The 24965-nt window shown below is 35.6% G+C and overlaps 1 protein-coding gene and 1 non-coding gene across 2 annotated transcripts in view; one reads left to right on the top strand and one right to left on the bottom strand.

Annotated features, from left to right (window-relative positions):
* The window catches only part of DACH2 (dachshund family transcription factor 2), a 764445-nt gene that overhangs the window by 66090 nt on the left and 673390 nt on the right, over window positions 1–24965 (bottom strand). The window contains 1 exon segment of the mRNA XM_042973956.1: window positions 22993–23067. Within this exon segment, the coding sequence (XP_042829890.1) occupies window positions 22993–23067 (75 nt within the window).
* On the top strand, window positions 13824–13957 carry LOC122235652. The gene has a single exon (XR_006213678.1). It is a non-coding gene; the product is annotated as a U4 spliceosomal RNA (small nuclear RNA).

The raw sequence follows: 24965 nt of genomic DNA, 5'->3' as shown, positions 1-24965 counted from the left end.
AAATCTTGCCATTTGCAACAACGTGGATGGACCTATAATGTACTATGCTAAGCAAAATTAGTCAAAGAATGACAAATACCATATGATTTCACTCATATGTCGAATTTAAGAAACAAAACATATGAACATTGGGAAAGGAAAAATAAAAAGAGAGAGAAGCAAACCAAAAAGACTCTTAACTATAGAAAACAAACAGAGTTGATGGAGGGGAGGCGACGAAGAATAGCCTAATTGAGTGATGGGTGTTAGGGAGAACACTTGTATTGAGCATTACGTGTTACATGGAAGTGATGAATCACTAAATTCTACTCTTGAACCCAATATTACACTATTTGTTAACTAACTAGAATTTAAATAAGAATTTGAAAACAAAAGAAATAAAGTATTGATTCATTCTACATTACGGATGAACCTTGAAATCATATTACATTAAGTGAAAGAAGCAAGACACAAAAGGCCATTCATTACATCATTCCAATTTAAATATCTATATTAGGCAGATCATTAGAGATAAAAATCAGATTAGTGGTTTCCAGGGGTGGGGGTAAGGGGAATTGGCAGTGACAACTAATATGTACAGGGTTTCTTTTTTGGTTTGTGAAAATGTTCTTGAGTTATATAGTAGTGGTGTTTGTGCATCTTTGATAATATAATAAAAAAATAAATTGTACACTTTAAATGGGTGAGGTCTGTTATATATGAGGTACATTTCAATTTGTTAAAGAAATGAAGGAAAGGTAGAGAGACTTTTGCCTCCAAAAGATGGAATAGATATACACTTTTGTCCTATTCCTCCCTCTAAGTACTGCTAAAACCTCTGGGCATTTGCTATATTAAACCTAAGAATACTTTGAAAATGTAGAGAGAAAGGAGGATCAGTTAGTGACTTTGGAAGTTGAGGAATAACATAGCAATGATGATCCTCAGCTTTCTTTTTTGTCTCATATATCCATGACCGAATAGTAGAAAATCTAGCAACTCAAAAACCCATAAATGAATGTGCACACATTCACACATACACAAACAATCCCCAATAAAAGCATTCTCTCTATAGCCAAAAGATCAGGAATGGGTAGCTTAGCAATACTAAATAATTTTAGACAATAACTACTTTAATTCAAACAGATACCTCATAAAAATCTAGTCCCACTCCTACCCTACCTGCAAAGGCCAAGTGGAAAAGGTAACCTTCACTCTTGCTGGGCTGTAATCAGGCCAATGTCTTTCAAATTCTGTACCCCCTCCAAACTCTGTACCCCCTCCACCCAGCAAGACTGGTGTCAGAGAAGAAGGCTAGGGGAGAGTCAGACATGCTTAGCACTAATGAGACCACCCCACACACACACACACAAAGTGTCGGTGGAGACTACATGGAAAACTCAGACTTCCAGCTTCTATCCAATACCCTTTACCCTCCTACCTGTGGTGGTATCAGACAAAAGATACTGGCAAGTCAAGACTGTCACAAATACCCAGTGAGAATGAAGATACATGCTCCAGCCGTGTATGGCAAAGCCACATGGAAGAGCAGAAATCCCTTCTAGAAAGGCTGGTATCAACAGAATGAAGATCCTGAACCCCTACTTGCACTCAACACTAATATAGTACCACATAATTCCAGGATATTAATGGAAAAGAGTGAAGAATCTGAATGCCATCCACACTTGGTAGAAATGAGGCAGTCTTGCTTCCATTGCTCCACTGGAGCTGTGTCAACAGAAATCAGAGAAAATGCAAGATTTAAATAAGATCCATAGTTTCATAATACATAAATTTTCCTGATTTCAATTTAAAAAATCACTTGTCAAACCAAAAACCTAGAATATCTCAAATTAAATGAATGACAAGACAGTGAAAAGCCACCAACACCAAAATTTCACAAAATTAATAACTTGCTGAAAAGGATTTTAAAGCAGGCATTATAGAAAATGCTTCAATAAAAAATTACAAAGATACATGAAACAAATAAAAGAATAGAAATTTTTATTAAAGAAATGGAAAGTTAGACAAAATATAAAAATAAAAATATCAAGAACCAGCAAATGAATAATTCAATACTGGAAAATACAATAACCAGAATTTCAAAATTCAACGAGTAGGCTCAATTAAAGAATGGAGAGGACAGTGGAAAGAATCAGTGAATTTCAAGATAGAAAAATAGAAATTACCAAATCTGAAAAGAGGGAGAAAATGTACTTTTAAAAAGAAAGAGAAAGAAAGAGCTACAGAGATGTGTGGGACTATAACACCAAATTCAACATTTGTGTCATTGGAGTCTCATGAAAGAAGAAAGAGGGTAAGACTGAAAGCTACTTAAAGAAAAAAAGGTTTGAAAACTTCCCATATTTGTCAAAAGATAAAACAACATATTCAAGACACTGAGCCAATCCCAAACAGAATATATCCAAAGAAATCTTTACCAAGATACATCATAGTCAAACTTTAAAACTAATAACAAAGAAAAATATTGAGAAGATCCAGAAAATAATAACCTATTGCTTATTGGAGAAAATGTATAATTATTATTTATAATTAAACATATAGTGTAATATTAGTTTCAGGAGTAAAATTTTAATGATTCAGCACTTACATATAACACCCGGTGCACATAACAAGTGTCCTCCTTAATACCCATCATCCATTTAGACCATCCCTCTACCCACCTCCCCTCTAGCAACCCTCAATTTATTCTCTATATTTAAGAGTCTCTTATGGTTTGCCTCCCTCTTGTTTTTTTTTCTTTCCCCTAATTTCATCTGTTTTGTTTCTTATACTCCACATGAGTAAAATTATATGGTATTTTCTTTCCCTGACTTATTTCACTTAGCATAATATAATCTAGTTTCATCCATGTTGTTTCAAATGGCACAATGTAATTATTTTTGATGGCTGAGTAATATTCCACTGTGTGTATATAGATCTATCTATATCTATGTCTACATCTATACCTATATATCTATATCTATATCTATATCTATATCTATATCTATATCTATATATCTGTCTGAATATATATCACAACTTCTTTATCCATTCATCAGTTGATGGACATTTGGGCTCTTTCTTTAATTTGGCTACTGTTGATGATGCTGCTATAAATATCTGGGTGCATGTGTCCCTTGTAATAAGTATTTTGGTGTACTTTGAGTAAATACTTATTAGTGCAGTTGCTGGGTTGTAGGGTCGTTCAATTTTTCACTTTTTGAGGAACCTCCATACTGTTTTCCATAGTGGCTGCATCCATTTGAAATCTCACCATAGTGTAAGAAGGTTTCCCTTTCTCTGCAACCGAGCCATCACCTGTTATTTCCTGTGTTGTTAAATTTATCCATTCTGCTGGGTGTGAAGTATTATGTCATTGTGGTTTTTATTTGTATTCCCCTGATGATGATGAGTGATATTGAACACTTTTTCACGTATCTGTTCACCATCTGTATCTCTTCTTCCTTGCCAATGTCTATTCATGTCCTCTACCCACTTCTTAACTGGATTATTTGTTTCTTGGGTGTTGAGTTTCATAAGTTCTTTATAAATTTTGGATACAATTTCTTTATCAGATGTGTCATTTGAAAATATCTTCTTCCATTCCAAAGGATGCCTTTTAAAAGTTTTGTTGATTCTTTCTTTCACTTTGCAGAAGCTTTTTATCTTGATTAAGCTCCAATAGTTAATTTTTGCATTTCTTTCCCTTGCCTCTGGCGATGTGTCTGGTAAGAAGTTGCTAGGGCCAATGACAAAAAGTTGCTGCCTATAGTTCTCTAGGATTTTGATGGTTTACAGTCTCACATTTTTATCTTTCATCCATTTTGAACTTATTTTGTTTACGATGTAAGAAAGTGGTACATTTTCATTCTTATGCATGTTGCTGTCCAGTTTTCCCAACACCATTTATTGAAGAGACTTTTTTTTTCCATTGGATATTCTTTCCTGCTTTGTATAAGATTAGTTGACCATACAGATGTGGGTCTATTTCTGGGTTTTCTATTCTGTTTCATTGATATATGTGTTTGTTTTGTTGCCAGTACAATATGGTCTTGATGAGTACAGTTTTGTAATATCGCCTGATATCTGGAATTGTGATGTCTCACCTTTGCCTTTCTTTTTTAAGATTGCTTTGGCTATTTGGGGTATTTTTTGGTTAAATACAAATGTTAAGATTGTTTTAGCTCTGTGAAAAATGCTGGCGGTATTTTTATAGGTATTGCATTAAATGTGTGGATTACCTTGGGTAGTATAGATATTTTGACAATATTTGTTCCTCCAATCCATGAGCATGGAAATCTTTTCCATTTATTTCTGTCCTCTTTAAATTCTTTCATCATTGTTCTATAGTTTCACAGTACACCTTTTTTGCTCCTTGGTTATGTTTATTCCTAGGTATCTTATGGGTTTTGTTGCAATATAAATGGGATTGATTCCTTGATTTCTCTTCCTGCTGCTTCATTATTGATGTATAAAATATAACAGGCTTATGGATATTGATTTTGTGACCTACAACTTTACTGAATTTGTGTATCAGTTCTAGCAATTTTCTGGTGGAGTCTTTCAGGTTTTCTACATAGAGTATCATGTCATCTGCAAATGCTGAAAGTTTTACTTCTTCCTTGCCAATTTAGATGACTCATTTCTTTTTGTTGTCTTATTGCTGTGGTTAGGACTTCCAATATGCTGATAAATGACAGTGATGAGAGTGGATATCTTTGTCATGTTCCTGATAATAGAGGAAAAGCTCTCCATTTCTCCACATTGAGGATGATATTATTTGTGGATATTTTGTATATAGCCTATATGATGTTGAGGTACGTTCCCTATGTCCCTGCTTTGTTGACGGTTTTTTTTTTATCAAGAATGGACACTGTACATTTTCAAAACTTTTTCTCCATCTATTGAGAGCATCATATATTTCTTATCATTTCTGTTATTAATGTGCTGTATCACATTGATAGATTTTCAAATATTAAACCAACCTAGCAAAGCAGGAATAAATCCACCTTGATTGTGATGAATAATTCTATTTTTAATGGTTATTAATTTATTTTGAAAGAGAGAGAGAGAGATGGAGAGTGTGGATGGAGGGGCATAGAGAGAGGAGAGGGATAATTCCAAGTAGGCTCTGCACTGTCAGCAGTGAGCCCTATGCAGGGCTCAGTCTCACAAACCATGAGATCATGACCTGAGCCAAAATGAAGGGTTGAACGCTTAAACAACTGAGACACCCAAGGCCCTCAGTAAACAATTCTTTTAATGTACTGTTGGATTTGATTTGCTACTATCTCATTCAGAATTATTGCATCCATGTTCATCAGGGATATAGGCCTGTAATTCTTTTTAGTGGGGTCTTTTTCTGGTTTGGGCATCAAGGTAATGCCAGCTTCATAGAATGAGTTTGGAAGTTTTCCTTCCATTTCTATTTTTTGGAACAGTTTGAGAATAGGTATTAACTCTTCTTTAAATATTTGTTATAATTATTCCTGGAGGCCATCTGTCCCTGGTTTTGTTTGTTGGGAGATTTTTTTTTATTACAGATTCAATTTTTTGCTGGTTATTCATCTGTTCAAATTTTTTATTTTTTTTTCCTGTTTCAGGTTAGTAGTTTATATGTGTTCAGGAATTTATTGATTTCTTCCAGATTGCTGACTTTGTTGGCATATAATTTTTCATAATACCTTATTTTTTAATTAAAATAAATATGCTTATTTATTTTTGAGCAAGAGAGAGACATAGACAGAGTGTGAGCAGAGTAGGGGGAAAGAGAGAGGGAGACACAGAATCTGAAGCAGGTTCAAGGCTCTGAGCTGTCAGCATAGAGCTTGACACAGGGCTTGAACCCACAAACCATGAGATCATGACCTGAGCTGAAATCAGACCACTTAACTGACTGAGCCACCCAGGTGCCCCATAATACCCTCTTAAAAAATGTTTATTATTTTTAGTGGGGTAGGGGCAGAGAGAGAAAATCCCAAGCAGGCTCTGTGCTATCAGTGCAGAGCTGGACACAGGGCTCAATATCACAAACCATGAGAGCATGACCTGAGCCGAGATCAAGAGTTGGATGCTTAACCGACTGAGTCACCCAGGTGCCCCTCGTAATATTCTCTTATAATTGATTGTATTTCTGTGGTGTTGCTTGTGATCTCTCCTTTCTCATTTGTGATTCTGATTTATTTCTTTTTTCTTTTTGGTAAGTCCAGCTATGGTTTTATCAATTTTATTAATTATTTCAAAGAATCAATTCCTAATTCCATTGATCAGTTCTACTGTTTTTTTTTTCCTGCTTCTATACCATTTATTTCTGCTCTAATCTTTATTATTTACTTTCTTCTGATGGCTTTAGGCTTCATTTGCTATACCTTTTCTAGCTCCTTTCTAGGTGTTAGGTTAGGCTGTGTAATTGAATTTTTTCTTGCTTCTTTATGTAGGCCTGTATTGCTACATACTCCCCTTTTAATACTACTTTTGCTGCATCCCTTATGTTTTGGACTTTCGTGTTTTCATTTTCATTTGTTTCAAGTATTTTTTTATTTAAAGTATTTTTTTTCATTTCCTGTTTAATCCATTCAGTTTTTAGTAGCATGTTCTTTAACTTTCATGTATTTGTGGTCTTTCCAATTTTTTTTTCTTGTAGCTGACTTCAAGTTTCATAACGTTGTGGTCAGAAAATATACATGCTATGATCTCAGTATTTTTGTCCTTATTGAGGTCAGATTTATGACCCAGTATTAGACCTATTCTGGAGAATATTCCATGTTCACTCAAAAAGAATGTGTATTCTATTGCTTTAGGGTGCAATGTTCTGGATATATCTGTTAAGTCCATCTGTTCCTGTATATCATTCAAATCCATTGTTTTCTTGTTGGTTTTCTGCTTAGATGATCTGTCCATTGTTGCAAGTCGAATGTTAAGATCACCTACTATTATTGTATTATTATCAATGAATTTATTTATGTTTGCTTCTAATTCTTTATATATCTGCGGGTTCCCAAGTTGTGGGTATGAATACTTACAATTGTTAGATCTTCTTGTTGGATAGAACACTTTATTATGACATAGTGCCCTTATTCATCTCTTGTTACAGACTTTGGTTTAAAATCTAGTTTGTCTGATATAAGTATGGCTACTCTGGCTTTCCTTTTACATTCATTAGTGTAATAAATATTTCTTCATCCTGTCACTTTCAATCTTCTAGCATCTTTAGTTCTAAAATGAGTCTCTTGTAGGCAGCACATAGATGGGCCCGGTTTTTTAATATACATTCTGATTCCCTATGCATTTTGATTTAGGCTTTTAGTTCATTTACATTCAGAATGATTATTGATAGATATCAACTTAATGCCATTACATTAGCTGTTAATTCATTGTTTCTGGAGAGTTTCTCCATTCCACTTTGTCACTTTTGGTCTTTCTTTCCCACTCAAAGTATCTCTTTTAATATTTCTTGCAGAGCTGGGCTTTTTAAAACATTTTTTAAAGTTTATTAATTTATTTTTGAGAGAGAGAGAGAGAGAGAGAGAGAGAGAACAAGAGGGGAACGGGCAGAGAGAGAGGGAATTCCAAGTATACTCTGTGACACAGCATGGAGACCAACATGGGGCTCAATTTCATGAACGATAAGAGCATTACCTGAGCTGAAACCAGGAGGTGGACACTTAACTGATCCACCCAGGTGCCCTGTTTCGTGGATGGTTTAATGGTCACTAACTCCTTCAGCTTTTGTTTGCCTGGGAAAATACTGATCTTTTCTTCTATTCTGAAGAACAGCCTCACTGGATAAAATATTCTTGGCTGCATATTTTTCCTATTCAACAAGTTGAATATATCATGCTACTACTTTCTGGCCTGCCAAGTTTCTGTGGAAAGGTCTGCTGCTAATCTTATTTGTCTTCCCCTGTAAGTTAGGGATTTATTTTCCCTTCCTGCTTTTAGGATTTTTTTTTTATTTCTGTATTTTGCAAATTGTACTATGATACGTCTTGGTGTTGTCCTTCTTTTTGTTGATTTTCATGGGAGTTCTCTGTGCCTCCTAGATTTGGATATCTGTTTCTTTTCCCAGATTAGGGGAGTTTTCAGCTATACTTTGCTCCAATAAAACTTCTGCTCCCTTTTCCCTCTCTTCTTTTGGGACTCCTGTGTTACAAATGTTATTACAATTTATGCACTTGTTGAGTTCCTAAGTCTACACTCGTGATCCAATATTTTTCTTTTCCTCTTCTTTTCAGCGTCATTATTTTCAATAATTTTATCTTCTATATAATATATTCATTCCTTTCTTCTTCCATCTTTGTGTTTATTATATTCAGTCAGTTGTCAATCTTATTTATAGCAGTTTTTCAATTTCAACTTAATTAGTTTTTAGTTCCTTTATCTCTGTGGTAAGAGACTCTCTCGCGTCTTCTATGCTTTTCTAAAGCCCAGTTAGCATCCTTAGGATTGTTGTCCTAAATTCTGGATCAGCCATATATTACTTATATATGTTAAGTACATATATTTCAAAAATAGATCCATGGTCATGATTTTTTCTCTAGTTCTCTGTCTTCTTCTGTGTGTTAGGAAAGCCTCGTATGTTTTTTACTATTAAGAATAATGGCTTTATGAAGAAGGGACCATATACTGTCCAAGGCCTGGGACTTCATGAAGTATTCTGGTGTATGTTGCATCAGTCTATTGCTATGTTTTGGCTCCTCTTTCCCTCATGTCAGTTCTCTACAGAATTTCCCCTTGCCTGCAGTGGGATGTGTTTGGATCTTGTTCAGAGTATGGAGAATTCTAACTAGATTTGCTCCAGGTGCTTGTTAAAAGAGGCATGATCCTATTTTCATTAAAGGTGAGGATTTTAAGCACTCTATCATCAGTTGACTTGGTGCATGAGGGGGTTTGTGCTTGTCTTCTGGAGAAGGGGCCCACTGCTCTCTTTCTCAGGCACACTTACCCTAGTAAAGAAACACCTGCAGCACACAGGGAGGTGGAGCATGGTGTAAGTGAATCAGGCCTCCACAGTTTGTGCTATTCTCACTGATATCAGTCGTGCTGATAGGCAGGGGAGAAAAATGTTGCCAGCTCTCTCCCTCATAAATGGAGAGGGTAGTTCATGCCCACCATTGTCTGGAAAGCCCTTACAGAAGAATGACAATTGTCCCTTGTGTGTCTCAGGAGTCCCTCATATCCCTGCCTTCACCCTGTGTCTGGCCATCTGCCTTCCCAGAAAAACAGTGGATCTGTGTTTTATCTCAGGCACATCAGCTGAGTTTCAAGCCCAAAATTTAGGCACCCAGCTCAGTGTGGACCTGAACTGGTCCTGTGGAGTAGGGTCTCACTACACTGGGGCTGGTGCATTTGTTCCTAAAGGGCATTTGCACCCACACTTGGGAGCTTTGAATTTAGAGTAAAGTGCAACAGAAAGTGTGAATCCAGGTTAGCCGCCCTCACCAGATGTCCTTGCCACTTTGCCAAAGAATACAATAGTGTAATTTAGCCTGCCTGCTCTTTTGTCCCCTGAGAGATAATGCCTCCTCTCCCAGATGCACTCCAAGAAGTGGAAACTGTCTCCCAGTATACCCCAGGGGATCCTCAGATTTTGTTCTCTGCTCCTGGGCCTCTGCCCTCCTTTTCCCTAGGAGCACTGTTGAACCCACGGGGCTCAACGCTGACCATGGAATGGGCTTCTAAAAGTCCAGTTCTTAAGCTCTGTTGGTTGTTAAAACTCACCATAATCAGCCCCTCTCATTTTCCCTGTCAGTGGTTTGGGGGAAGTGTTTTCCTTGTGCAATCCCTTCAGCACTGCTCTCTTTCCCTCTCTCTATCTTCTCTCTGTGATTAAGGATCCCTCTCCTCTACAGAACCCAAGATCCTTTTCACCCCCAAATCCCATCTTCACACCTCCTAACTTCCATGATGCAGCCTCTTGTCTCCCTCTAGTTGTGCAGTTTGTTCTCTTAGTCCTCAGATCAATTTCTTGGTTGTTCAGAATGATTTGATATTTATCTAGTTGTGTTCAAGGGACAAGGCAAGCATATGATCCTCCTACTACTCTGTCATCTTAACTCCACCCCATTTGAAGGAAAAGCAATTTAAAGAGGAAATGAAGATATTCTCAGATGAAGGACAAGTAAGAGAACTGGTTGTCATCCAACTTTTTCTAAAAGAATGGCTAAAGAAAAAAATGGCTAAAGAAAACTTTTAACTGAAAGAAAATAAGAGAAAAAATTGAATATCAGAAAGAAATGAACATAAAGAGTAAACAAATATGTAAATATTTATGAAACACTTAAAACTAAGTGAAAGTAAAATTAGATCATATCAAAATTTGTGGACCTCAGCTAAAGCAGTACTGAAAGAAAATGTTATAGCATTACATGTTTATCTTATAAATGAGAAAAGTGGTAAAACAAATGATTTAATCTCCCACCTTTAGAAAATAAAGAAATGAATAGCAAACTAAAACCAAAGTAAGCAGAAAAAAAAACATAAAAATAAAGGTAAGGACAGAAATCAATGAAAGTGTAAACAGAAGAACAATAAATAAAATTAAAGAAACAATAGCTGATTCTTTGAAAAGATCAATAAAATTTGAAAGGCTCTAGCTAGAATGATAAAGACCAAAAAAAGGCACAAATTCCCAATATCAGTACTTAAAAGGAAATATTACCACAGTTACCACAATTATAAAATAATAAAAAGGAATAGTATGAACAATACTAAACACATAAATTAAAGAAGTTGAATGAAATGGGCCAACCCCTCAAAAAGCACAAACTATTCAAACTTGCCTAACAGGAAAAATAGTGTGAGTAACTATTAAAGGAATTAAACTCAGAACTTACCCCCCCCCCAAATGAAATAACAGCACACAGATTACTTCATTGGGAAACTCTACAAAGAATTTTAAGAAGAATTAACACCAACTCTACATAATTTCTTCCAGAAAATAAAAGAAAGGGAAACACTTCTCAATTTTTTTATGAAACAAATGTTACTCTGATACTAAATATGAAGTCATTACAAAACCCAGACTGCAGGCCAATACCTCCTGAGCATAGATGAAAAATTCCTAACAAAATTAGCAAACCAAATCCAACAATATATAAAAAGAATTAGGCACTATGATCAAGTGTGATTTATTCCAGGTATGTAAGATTGTTTTTACATTGGAAAATCACCCAATGTATTTCACCATATCAACAGGCTAAAAATGAAAAATCATATGATCACAAAAGTATATGTAGAAGATGTATTTGACAAAATCCAACACCCATTCATGAAAAAAAAAAAAACCTCTCAACAAGTGACCATAAAGATAAATTACCTCAACTTGATAAAGAGTATCTACAAAGAAGTCTACAAAGAACATCAAACATAATGTTGATAAACTGAATGCTTTCCTGTTAAAATGAGGAACAAGTCTGGGGTACCTGGGTGGCTCAGTCAGTTAAGCATCTTATTCTGGATTTTGGCTCAGGTCATGATCTCATGTTTCATGGGATCCAGCTCCACGTCTGGCCCTGCACTGTCCCAGTGCTTGGAATTCTGTTTCCTTCTCTCTGTCCTTCCCCTACTCATGCACGTTCTCTCTCTCTCTCTCTCTCTCTCCCTCTCTCTCTAAAAAATATATACATACACATTTAAGAAAATCAGGAACAAGTCAAAGATGCCCACTTCCACCACTAATATTCAATGTAGTACTGAAAATCTTGGCCATCAAAAGGTAAAAAAAAAGGAGATAAAAATCATACAAATAAAAAAGGCAGAAATAAAACTGTTTTTATCTTCAGATAACATGGCCTGATTGTCTATGCAGAAAATTCCCAGGATTAAAACAAACCAAAAATGTTTTTGAGGTAATGAGTGGGGCTATGTATGTATGTATGTATATGTTGATACAAGATCAACATATAAAAATCAATAGTATTTCTATATACTAAGAAAGAGGTAGTGTGAAAACTGAATTTGAAAATCCAAAACCATTTATAATTGTAAAAATAATGAAATACGTATGCATAAGTTTAACAAATCTTGTATAGGACTTATATGCCAAAAGCTAAATTTGCTGATGAAAGACATCAAATAAAATGAAAATAAATAGAACGATGTACTGTGTTGATGGATTGAAAAAGTCAAAATAGCGAAAATGTCAAATTTCCCTCAAATTACTCAGTAGGTTTAATGCAATTCTTACCAAATTCCAGCAAGGATTTTTATGGAATTAAAGTAGCGTTTGTAAAATATATTAGAAAGGCACAGGCTTTAGAAGATCCATAACAATTTTGAAGAATAAAATAGGAGGAATTATTTTGATATTAAATCTTATTATGGAGATTTAATAGTTAAGTTCATGGTATTGGCAGAAAGATAGATACATAGATAAATAAAACTGAATAAAGAACCCAGAAATAACCCTAGGCAAGTGCAGATTTCTGATTTTTGACAAAAGTGCAAAGAAATATCAATACAGGAAAATAGCCTTTTCACCAAATGGTGCTGGAGCAGAGAAACAAAATTATTGATCTGAGATCATGATCATAAATGTAAAAGGTATAACTATAAAACGTATAGAAGAAAACACAGGAGAAATCTTCAGGACCTGAGGCTAGACAAAGAGATTGCAGACTTGATACTAAAAGCACCATGTTAGAAAAAAAAAAAAAACATGGCAGATTGAACTTCATCAAAATTAAAAGATTTTGCTGTGTGTAAGACCTTGCTAAGAGAATATAGAAACAAGTAACAGAATGGGAGAAATATTTGCAAACCACATATTTGACAAAGGACTTGAATCTAGAATATATAAAGAACTCTCAAAATTCAACAATATGAAAACAAGGAAAACAATTAGAAAATAAGGATTAAGACATGAAGAAACATTTCTACAAAGAGGATATACAGACAAAGTTTCAATATCACTAGCCATTAGAGAATGCAAATTAAAATCACAATGATATCATTAGACACACCTATGAGAAAAGCTAATTAAAAACAAAAGACAGCACAAAATTCTGGCAAGCATGTGGAAAACTTGGACCACTCATATGTTGCTTATGGGAATATAAAAATAGTCCAGCCACTCTGAGAGACAATTTGGCAGTTTGTTGTAAACTATACACACACTTACCATACGACTCAGAAATTGCACTTTAGGACATTTGTCCCAGAGAAATAAAAGCTTTAATATAACTTTTATGTAATCATAAAAACATGTACACAAATGTACATAGTAGCTTTATTAATCATATGCAAAAACTGAAACAAGATGTCCTACAATACATTAATGGTTACACAACCACTCAGCAACAAAAAGGAAAAACTATTGACACATGAAAAAATTTGGATAAATATTAACGGAATTAAGATGAGTGAAATAAAAGGTAATCTCAAAAAGTCACATATTCTATGATTCCATTTTTAGAACATTCTTATCATGATGGAATTATAGAGATGGAAAACAGCTTAGTGGTTCTCAGAAGCTAGGGATCATGGGGGTGGGGTAGACGATAAGGGTACAGCAGAAGAAACCCTGTGGTGATGGAACATGTACAGATTTGTGTGGGTGGTTATACAAATCTATACATGTGATAAAATTCCACAGAAAGACATACACATACACACCAAAGAGTGTGTGTAAAACTGGTGAAATTTGAATAAGGTCTTTGGTTATATCAATGTAAATTTTATGACTTTCATATTATACTCATGTTGTAAAAGACATTGCCATTGGGAGAAACTGGCTGAAAGAAACATAAGATTTTTCTGTATTCTTTTTGCTTCTTACTGTCAATTGACAATTGTTTCTAAATTAAAAAAAAATAAATGAAGTAATTCAAAGAAGATTTCCAAGCTTTGCACAGTGGCAGCATCATAGCCAATGAGGTTTGTCCAAAGCATGATTATTGCTAAAAGAAAATTTCCAGTGAGATATGTCCCTTTTCCCTCTCATTTATATTTAGAATCACTGAACAGCATAAAATGAATAAAACTATATATTTCACTTTCCTTTACGTACTTTAGCTTCATCATAAAGTTTATTTGTAATGAGTTTTGAATTTTACTTGGCACAATACATTTGCCTCTCATTCAAAATAATATAATACTCAGAAGATATATTTTTCATTTTAACCAAAATCAACAATAATTTCCAAACACCTAAATAGTATCACTTGGTCTGAAAGTTTTCATTCAGTATCTAACATTCTCTCAGGAATAAAGAGAGAAAAGCATTTGATTGAATAGAGAATATTTACATTATTAGAGTGTCAATATATAGCCCCAATCCTCCTCTAAACTGAAATTATTCCATTTTCATAAAAAAATGTGATATTCTAGATGAGATATACTTTAGGTTCTGATGATCAAAGGAAGTTAAAATTATTAGCTTTTCATCTATAGCCTGTGGACTGATTTAAAATGTAATGTTTCAGTGGACTCAAGTCTTGGGCAAGATGATAAATTTATTGTCCCACTGTTTCTATAGAATTCCAGTTTTGATCACCAGTGATTCTTGCACATGTAAAGTTTTCAATAAATACATTAAATATGAAATACAAAATATGAAAACCTCTATTCCTGCTAGTGGTTTGGGAGACCAGTGGCTGTCATGGGCAGAGGATCTTGTTGTGTGCCTTTGCTTCCACATGGGTTAACTACAGTGAATAGTCACAACTGCTCGGAACTGACTGTTAAAGGAATCTCAGAACTGACTGTTAAAAATCACACAACATAATATTATAACATGCAACTGATTTGCTCAATTTGTTTGACAAATCTATGGAAAAATAAAATCAAAGGCTTCACTTGTCTGATCAGTCAGATTAGTCAAAATGTTTGAGTCAAAACCAAAGTACCAATTTTGGTAAGTTATTTTGGACACAGTATAAATGGACACCACTGCCAGGAAAGCCCAGATCATACAGAGTTGGAAATGTCTGCATGTGAAAATTCAAGGAGAAATGCAAATTAGTGAGATATGTATTACATTGTCACCCAATTTTACAAAGCACAGAAAGAGGTGGGCTACATGAAGTTTACTCTAATGGTATTCTTTTCATTTTTCTGAAATTTCGACATAATAGCAAAGCTGGAATTTTATAATTTCCATAGCTATAAATCATTTTTAAATCATGATGATATTACTCAAAACAGATATGAAAACATATGTCTGCCATAGCTGTATAAACCGCTTACTTGTCATATTCTATAAATGTTAAATCTTCTACTTTAACTTCATTTCCTTTTATTAACTCAAATATATTGAAGAAAATATATTTTATCTTAATATCACATATATAACTGGTAAATTTGACATCGAAAATCTCAATTAAAAGAGAGCTTTCCACCATAACCTGGGTGCAGTTTAATATGCCACTCCTTTCTATTAATGTCCTCATCAGAATGTGTGACAAACCCATTTGATTGAAATGAGTAAAACTTCCATTCAGAAACACCAGTATATACCACTGTGTATTTTATGAAAATCAGTTACTGTATATCTGTACTACCGCTCCAGCTGATTTTTCAAAAGACACAGTAGTGTGTACTCGAGCACTGCAGCACACAGGCCAGTCCTAAATGCCATTTTCACTTATGGGGATTGCAGTTCCAATAGAATCATATATATCTTATACAGCTTCAGATTTTCCTAGAAAAGTTACTTTGCTACCACACTGTCCTTCAAATAGTCATGAATAGGGGTAAAGAAGAACAAATTGTTACTGGGTTAAGAATGAGACTTCATCTTTAACTAGAATTTTATTACTTATGTAAGAGTTTGGGTTTTTAAATATACTGAAACTGACTTCTTCCATTCTGACAAGTATTTGGAAATCAATCATTTACAGCTTGGAGTCCTGGGGGTATAGCCTTTCAGCGTTTGGATAAGAAATGACTAAACATGTGGCAAGGAAACCAACCATGGATCAATGAAATTAAAATTTCATTCCAAATTCTAACTAAAGCGCCCATCTATATAATTAGGAAGCAAGTTCAGTCTAAGGAAGAAAGATAAATTTCTCCATTAACTCTTCAACTCATGGAATCTTTTTTCTATATATTGAGTATCTTTAGTAGAGTTAGAAAAAATACATCCTATATTGAAGTACAAAGAGACCATTTGATGATCTGATAAGTTACCTGTTGGTTTAAGGTCTTTAGCTTACTGTTACTGTTTCACTCATGATGATAGCCACAATGTATAGCCTAAAACCTATGCCAATATGTTTTCTTTTTCTTTTACCTTTGAGTCTTCCAATGCTTACTCAATTTTCATATCAAGATAGCATACCTTTGAAATTTTTACTCTCCCAATCTTCATTAACCTCATATCCTATGAAAAAACTGTTTTATGTGTTCCACCACAACTATCTCCTCCCCAAACCCAACAGGCCTTACCTGGTCAGAGTCAGGCCCCTGAGCACTGTTGACATCACACAGAATTGTAACAACTTCAACCCAGGCATCTAAAGCCCAGTAGCAAGTGATTGAGGATTCAGAAGATAGCGGCATAGGAGACCGCTGGGCTCACCTCATTCTGCTGATCACATAGATTCCACCCTCATCAGAATAAATAACCCAGAAAATTGCCACAATACCAGCAGAATGGACTCTCCAGAGCCAAATGCAGAGAAGAGGCCCAGGGAAGAAGGTAGGAAGGGCAGAGAGGTGGTGCATGCTACGAGGAATGGCGGGAGGGGCCTGGAGTGGTGGAGGAGCAGTCCACCTGACAAGGCAAATCCCCCGAAGTCTGGCTTGCAAAAGCAGAGGGGCCGGACTCCATGAATTCCGACAGTCAGCAGGACATAACATCTGGAATTCTAAAAGACAACTGCTCTGCTCTGAAAGATTAGGGAGGGCAAGAGGACACTGTGAGGGAGAGTGGTTGAGACCTGGAAGGACAGAGCTCAGTGGGGGAACAAGGTGCAGGAAAGCACCATTTCTCTCTCTCATTCCCCAGCCAAAATTCCAAAGGGAACCATTTCCCATCACTGAACTTGTTTGCACCCTGCAAATGCTCAATGCTGTGCTTCTGTGGATCCATCCCTCAAACAGGCCTGCCTCCCTCCAGGTGCTTCAGGGTCCCTCCTGCAGGGGGCCACTGACAGCAAAGCTAAGCCTGCCCGTCCCACCCCTGTGCACTTTGTGGATCCAACCTAATACTCTCTTAGCCAGATCCCATGGAAGCAGCACCACAAGCCTGACAGTGTGCAAGCAGCTGTGGACAAGGGCCACACCACCCCACAGTGAGTCCTGCCCCTGGGAGAGGGGAAGATAAGGTACACACCAGTCTGACTGTGGCCCAAGCAGTGGGTTGGGGGCAGACATTGCGTCTGACTGTGGCCCTGCCTACCAACACAAGTTACTCCAGACAGCACAGGGTAGTGCCCTACAGTTTGGAGCCACCACAAGGACTACCCAAAATGATGAAATGGAATAAATCTCCTCAAAAGAAACTCCAGGAAGTAGCGACAGCTAACAAATTGATCAAAACCGATTTAAGCAATATAACAAGAATTTAGAATAATAGTCATAAAATTAATCGCTGGTCTTGAAAAAAGCATAGAGGACAGAAGAGAATCTATTGCTACAGAGATCAAGGGACTAAGAAATAGTCACGAGAAGCGAAAAAATGTTATAAATGAGGTGCAAAATAAACTGGAGGCACCATAGCATGGATTGAAGAGGCAGAGGAAGGAATAGGTGAATAGAAGATAAAATTATGGAAAAAGAGGAAGCTGACAAAAAGATAAAAAAATCCAGGAGTATGAGGGGAGAATTAGAGAACTAAGTGCTGCAATCAAATGGAACAACATCCGTATCATAGGATTTCCAGAAGATGAAGAGACAGAGAAAGGGGCTGAAGGTGTGTACTTGAACAAATCAGAGCTGAGAACTTCGCTGATCTGGGGAAGGAAAAAGGCATTGAAATCCAAGACACACAGAGAACTCCTTTCAGACATAACTTGAATAGATCTGCACAACATATCATAGGGAAACTGGCAAAATACAAGGATAAAGAGAGAATTCTAAAAGCAGCTAGGAAAAATGGACCTTAACATACAAAGGTAGATACATAAGGGTAGTAGCAGACATATATAGTGAAACTTGGCAGGACAGAAAGGAATGGTATGAAATCTTCAATGTGATGAACAGAAAAAAACACGTAGCCAAGAATCTGTTGAGAATATGTAGCCAGCAAGTCTGTCATTTAGAATAGGAGAGATAAAGGTCTTCCCAAACAAACAAAAACTGAAGTAATTCATCACCACTAAACCAGCCCTACAAGAGATCCTAAGGGGGACTCTGTGAGTGAAATGTTGCAAGGACCACAAAATGCCAGAGACATCACTTGAAGCATGAAACCTACAGACTTCACAATGACTCTAAACCCATGTCTTTCTATAATAACACTGAATGTAAATGAACCAAATGCTACAACCAAAGACATAGGGTATCAGAATGGGTAAAAAATCAAGACCCGTCTATTTTATGTCTACAAGAGACTCATTTTAGACCTGAGGACACCTTCAGATTACAAGTGAGGGGATGGAGAAATATCTAGCATGCTACTGGAAGTCAGAGGAAATCTGGAATAGCCATACTTATATTAGACAAACTAGACTTCAAATTAAAGGTTGTAACAAGAGATGAAGAAGGGCATTATATAATCATTGCAGAGTCTATCCATCAGGAAGAGCTAACAATTATAAATGTTTATGCACCAAATACGAGAGCCCCCAAATATATACAACAATTAATCACAAAAATAAGCAACCTTATTGATAAGAATGTGGTAATTGCAGGGGATCTTAATACTCCACTTACACCAATGGATAGATCATCTAGACACAGACTCGATAAAGAAACAAGGGCCCTGAATGATACAATGGATCAGATGAACTTGACAGATATATTTAAAACTCTGCATCCCAAAGCAACAGAATATACTTTCTTCTCGAGTGCACATGGAACGTTCTCCAAGATAGATCACATACTGGGTCACAAAATAACCCTTCATAAGTACAAAAGAATTGAGATCATACCCGGCATACTTTCAGACCACAATGCTATGAAGCTTGAAATCAACCACAGGAAAAAGTCTGGAAAACCTCCAGAAGCATGGAGGTTAAAGAACACCCTACTAAAGAATGAACGTGTCAACCAGGCAATTAGAGAAGAAATTTAAAAATATATGGAAACAAATGAAGGTGAAAATACAACAATCCAAATGCTTTAGGACGCAGTGAAGGCAGTCCTGAGAGGAAAATACATTGGAATCCAGGCCTATCTCAAGAAACAAGAAAAATCCCAAATACAAACACCTAATACATACAAATCCCAAATACAAACACCTAATAACATCCCAAATAGAGCATACCTAAATAAATAGAAGCAGAACAGCAAAGACACCCCAAACCCAGCAGAAGAAGAGAAATAATAAACATCAGAGCAGAAATAAACAGTATAGAATCTTAAAAAACTGTAGAGCAGATCAATGAAACCGAGAGTTGGTTTTTTGAAAAAATAAACAAAATTGACAAACCTCTAGCCAGGCTTCTCAAAAAGAAAAGGGAGATGACCCAAATAGATAAAATCATGAATGAAAATGGAATTATGGCAACCAATCCCTCAGAGATACAAGCAATTATCAGGGAGTACTATGAAAAATTATATGCCAACAAATTGGACAACCTGGAAGAAATGGACAAATTCCTAAGCACCCACACACTTCCAAAACTCAAACATGAAGAAATAGAAAACTTGAACAGACCCATAACCAGCAAAGAAATCGAATCAGTTTTCAAACATCTCCCAACAAAAAAGAGTCCAGGACCAGATGGCTTCCCAGGGGAATTCTACCAGACATTTAAAGCAGAGATAATACCTATCCTTCTCAAGCTGCTCCAAAATATAGAAAGGGAAGGAAAACTTCCAGACTCCTTCTATGAAGCCAGCATTACTTTACTTCCTAAACTAGACAGAGACGCATCCAAAAAAGAGAACTACAGGCCAATATGCCTGATGAATATGGATGCAAAAATTCTCAATAAGATACTAGCGAATAGAATTCAACAGCATATAAAAAGAATTATTCACCATGATCAAGTGGGATTCATTCCTGGGCTGCAGAGATGGTTCAACATTCACAAATCAAGCAACGTGATACATCACATTAATAAAAGAAAAGATAAGAACCATATGATCCTGTCAATTGATGCAGAAAAGGCATTTGACAAAATTCAGCACCCTTTCTTAATAAAAACCCTCGAGAAAGTCGGGATGGAAGGAAGATAGTTAAACATCATCAAAGCCATTTATGAGGAGACCACAGCTAACATCATCCTCAATGGGGAAAAACTGAGAGCTTTTTCCCTGAGATCAGGAACACGAGAGGGATGTCCACTCTCACCGCTGTTGTTTAACAGAGTGTTGGAAGTGCTAGTATCAGCAATCAGACAACAAAAGGAAATCAAAGGCATCAAAACTAGTAATGATGAAATCAAGCTTTCACTTTTTGAAGATGACATGATATTATATACGGAAAACCCGATAGACTCCACCAAAAGTCTGCTAGAACTGATACATGAATTCAGCAAAGTCGCAGGATACAAAATCAATGTACAGAAATCAGTTGCATTCTTATACACTAACAATGAAGCAACAGAAAGACAAATAAAGAAACTGATCTCTTTCACAATTGCACCAAGAATCATAAAATACCTAGAAATAAACCTGACCAAAGATGTAAAAGATCTGCGTGCTGAAAACTATAGAAAACTTATGAATGAAATTGAAGAAGATACAAAGAAATAGAAAAACACTCCGTGCTCATGGATTGGAAGAATAAATATTGTTAAAATGTTAATACTACCCAAGGAAATCAATACAATCAAATGCAATCCCAGTAAAAGTTGCACCAGCAGTCTTTTAGAAGCTAGAACAAGCAATCCTAAAGTTGTATCAAACCACAAAAAACCCCAACTAGCTAAAGTAATATTGAAGAAGAATACCACAGCAGGAGGCATCAAAATCCGAGACTTTAGCTTCTACTACACAGCTGTAATCATCAAGACAGCATGGTATTGTCACAAAAACAGACACATAGACCGATGGAATAGAATAGAAACCCCAGAACTAGACCCACAAAAGTATGGCCAACTAATCTTTGACAAAGCAGGAAAGAACATCCAATGGAAAAAAGACAGTCTCTTTCACAAATGGTACTGGGAGAACTGGACAGCAACATGCAAAAGGATGAAACTAGACCACTTTCTTACACCATTCACAAAAATAAACTCAAAATGGATAAAGGACCTGAATGTGAGACAGGAAACTATCAAAGCCCTAGAGAAGAAAGCAGGAAAAAAATCCTCTCTGACCTCAGCCGCAGCAATTTCTTACTCAACACATCTCCAAAGGCAAGGGAATTAAAAGCAAAAATGAACTATTGGGACCTCATCAAGATAGAAAGCTTCTGTACTGCAAAGGAAACAATCAACAAAACTAAAAGGCATGGGAGTGGGAAAAGATATTTGTAAATGACATATCGGACAAAGGGCTAGTATCCAAAATCTATAAAGAACTCACCAAACTCCACACCCCAAAACAAGTAATCCAGTGAAGAGATGGGCAGAAGAATGAATGGAAAGTTTTCTAAAGAAGACATCCAGATGGCCAACAGGCACGTGAAAAGAAGCTCAACGTCACTCCTCATCAGAGAAATACAAATCAAACCACACTGAGATACCACCTCACGCCAGTCAGAGTGGCTAAAATGAACAATTCAGGAGACTATAGATGCTGGAGAGGATGTGGAGAAATGGGAACCCTCTTGCACTGTTGGTGGGTATGCAAACTGGTGCAGCCACTCTGGAAAACAGTGTGGAGGTTCCCCCCCAAATTAAAAAGAGATCTCCCCTATGACCCAGCAACAGCACTGCTAGGAATTTACCCATGGGATACAGGAGTGCTGTTGCATAGGGGCCCATGTACTCCAATGTTTATAGCAGCACTTTCAACAGTAGCCAAATGATGGAAAGAGCCTAAATGTCCATTAAGTGATGAATAGATAAAGAAATTGTGGTTCATATACACAAATGGAGTACTACGTGGCAATGAGAAAGAATGAAATATGGCCCTTTGTAGCAACGTGGATGGAACTGGAGAGTGTTATGTTAAGTGAAATAAGTCATACAGAGAAAGACAGATACCATATGTTTTAACTCTCATGTGGATGTTAAGAAACTTAACATAAGACCATGGGTGAGGGGAAGGGCGAAAAAAATTACAGATAGGGAAGGGTGCAAACCATAAGAGACTCTTAAAAACAGAATAAACTGAGGGTTGATGGGGGCTTGGAGGGAAGGGAAGGTGTGTGATAGGTATTGAGGAGAGCACCTGTTGGGATGAGTACTGAGTGCTGTATGGAAACCAATTTGACAATAAATTTCATATTAAAAAAAAGAAAAAGAAAAAAGTGGATACTATGGAGATATACATGTATCTCAGTGGATCAAAAGCTAGATTGGTATCATATCTATCTGCATTCCAGATAAATACTTTGCTGGAGTAACTTGTTAAGCTTTCATTTGAAATGCCCAAATTAGCATATATTTTAAAAACCTCTTTTCATAGTTGAGGGGAATATTTCTTCTCCATGGCAGCAACTCAGTTTTTCAAACATAACTATCAAATGGTGAGTTATTTAAACATGGATAACAAAGTGAATATGTAATAAAAAGAGAGTCAGATGTCTCTGATCAGGCATAATAAAAGGGCTTAAAGTAAAATTTCCAACCACAGGCACAGAAAAACTTTAGGCTGACATGTAATTTAGAACATCAAATAAACAAGTCTCTGGTAAACATAATTTTTTTTACTACTATAGTAATTTATCCAAAGACAGTATAAATCTATTTTGTTTAGGAAATATGGATGCAATATACAGTACTGGGATGTTAATTCAGTTACTATCTAATATTTATATGTCAACCACATAAGCAAAAATTATTTTACCTTTATTATCCCTTTTGATGGTTGGTCCATTATCCTGATCAACAATAAGTTCTTCTCTATTGTTGGGCATCATGACTATAAATAAAAGATATAACTGAGTAATATTTTTGCAAAGTACCCAAAAGAAAGGCAGAAAAGTATTAGATAAACAGGTATTTTACTCCAATAAGTAGTAACATGAATTGTATACACTTCTACTTCTGAAACAGTGGAGAAATTTGGTCTGATGATTATATAATTTAAAAATTGATAAGCTGCTTTAATCATGTGAATTTTTAAAGTGGAATTAATATATGGCACATATATAATTGCCCACATATTTTCTCTAAATCATTTTAAATATTTCCTCTTTTAAAATACATATGTAAATTAGCTATTTACCTGCATAATTAATAATATATTTCCCAAAGTATTTCTGGAAAGAATTTATCACTTAATTTCGTGAGTTTAAAATAATTATGCATTTAACTCGCCTTATAAAGTTTTTGCAAATATATACAGCAAAATTAAAAGGTGAAGTCTAACTTTCTGGTAATTATTATAAATGCTCCTTCACAAAATATTTCTATTGAAAGAGAAATACATGCCAATTTTTATACTTGATCATTTAATTAATTTTTGTTATATTTTATTAAAATATCATAATGTTCTATAAATAAAATATGGTCACTATAAATGAAAAATCATCAAATATTTGTATTCATTTAGAGACAATCTCACTATCATGTCTGTACAACTGGGAATGTGCTTAGATAGCCTAATTACTACCAGTGCAATAAGAAATGTTTTACATGGTTAATATATTTTTAAGAATACTACATTGATTTGAAAATATTTGATTTTACTTCTAAGTGTAAGATATCATTCTCTTACAATGTATCTATCACAAAATATATTTCCCTATGTGCTTTGCTTTTAGACAGCACTCAATAATCTCTCTTTTCTTTCTCTCCCACCTCTCATCAACACAAAGATTATCCTGACAGAATAATGTGTGTTTTAGTTTATTGATTCATCAATGGTCTTCTGGCTATATCTGTTTGCCTTGCTCAGTCTCCCTTGAATGAGTTGCACAATGTTGTAATAATCAGGTGGTCTGTGTCCAAAAGCTGTGACAAAGTAAAGCTAGAAGATCTGTCACCTCTTCCAGGAATTAAATTTACTTCCTTAGCTGCAAGTTCTAGCTCAGTGGTTCATAACTCTGGCTGCATATTAGAATCTGATGAAGAGATACTGAAAATAAAAACAAAATGCTGCTGCCATGCTTTATTCCAGACTAGGTAAATCAGACTCTGAGCATGTAGTCTGATCATCCAGATTTGTAAATGCTCACAGAATTTGCAGTTATAATGGGGAGCCTGATTTGAGATTCATTGGGCATACTATGAGCCACAAACAATGTGTAATATTGACAGGCTAAGTGAGACTTGCATGAATTTCCACAAGGGAGAAATCATATTCATCCTTCCCTAACACAAATTTGGAAACTAACACCTCCACTAATCCCTCAAATTACTCTTCTCCCCCTCACCCCCCACCAAAACATTATTTTGAAGAGGCTTAAAGCAATCACTATTACCATGTGTAAAAATTTAGAGTTTACATAATGAACATCCATATAGTGTAAGGCTAAAAGAAAAGCAGAAATAATTATTCCTAAATGAAATGGATATTTAGGAAATTGGATTGTGTAGGTACATAAGATTAACAAATATTTTACCTAACTCAATTGGTTCATAATTATTATATACTAAAGGAGAATTTGTTACAATATGGTAACATCTGTATACCTGAGTAAAATCAGACAGCAAGGGATGATAAACAATCAAGGTAAAGCCACACAGAGAAAAATAGTGCTTGTCCCTCACATTCCCTTAGCACTTTAAGTTTCTGAAGTGTTTTTCTACATATTATTTCATTTGATCTCACAAAAATCCAGTGCCTTAGGCAAGGAAGTAATTATTTCTATATAT

Source organism: Panthera tigris, chromosome X, assembly GCF_018350195.1.
Source record: "Panthera tigris isolate Pti1 chromosome X, P.tigris_Pti1_mat1.1, whole genome shotgun sequence".
In the NCBI taxonomy this organism is placed as follows: domain Eukaryota; kingdom Metazoa; phylum Chordata; class Mammalia; order Carnivora; family Felidae; genus Panthera; species Panthera tigris.
The sequence above is the reverse complement of the archived record's forward strand: the minus strand, read 5'-3'. Positions and strand labels throughout refer to the sequence as shown.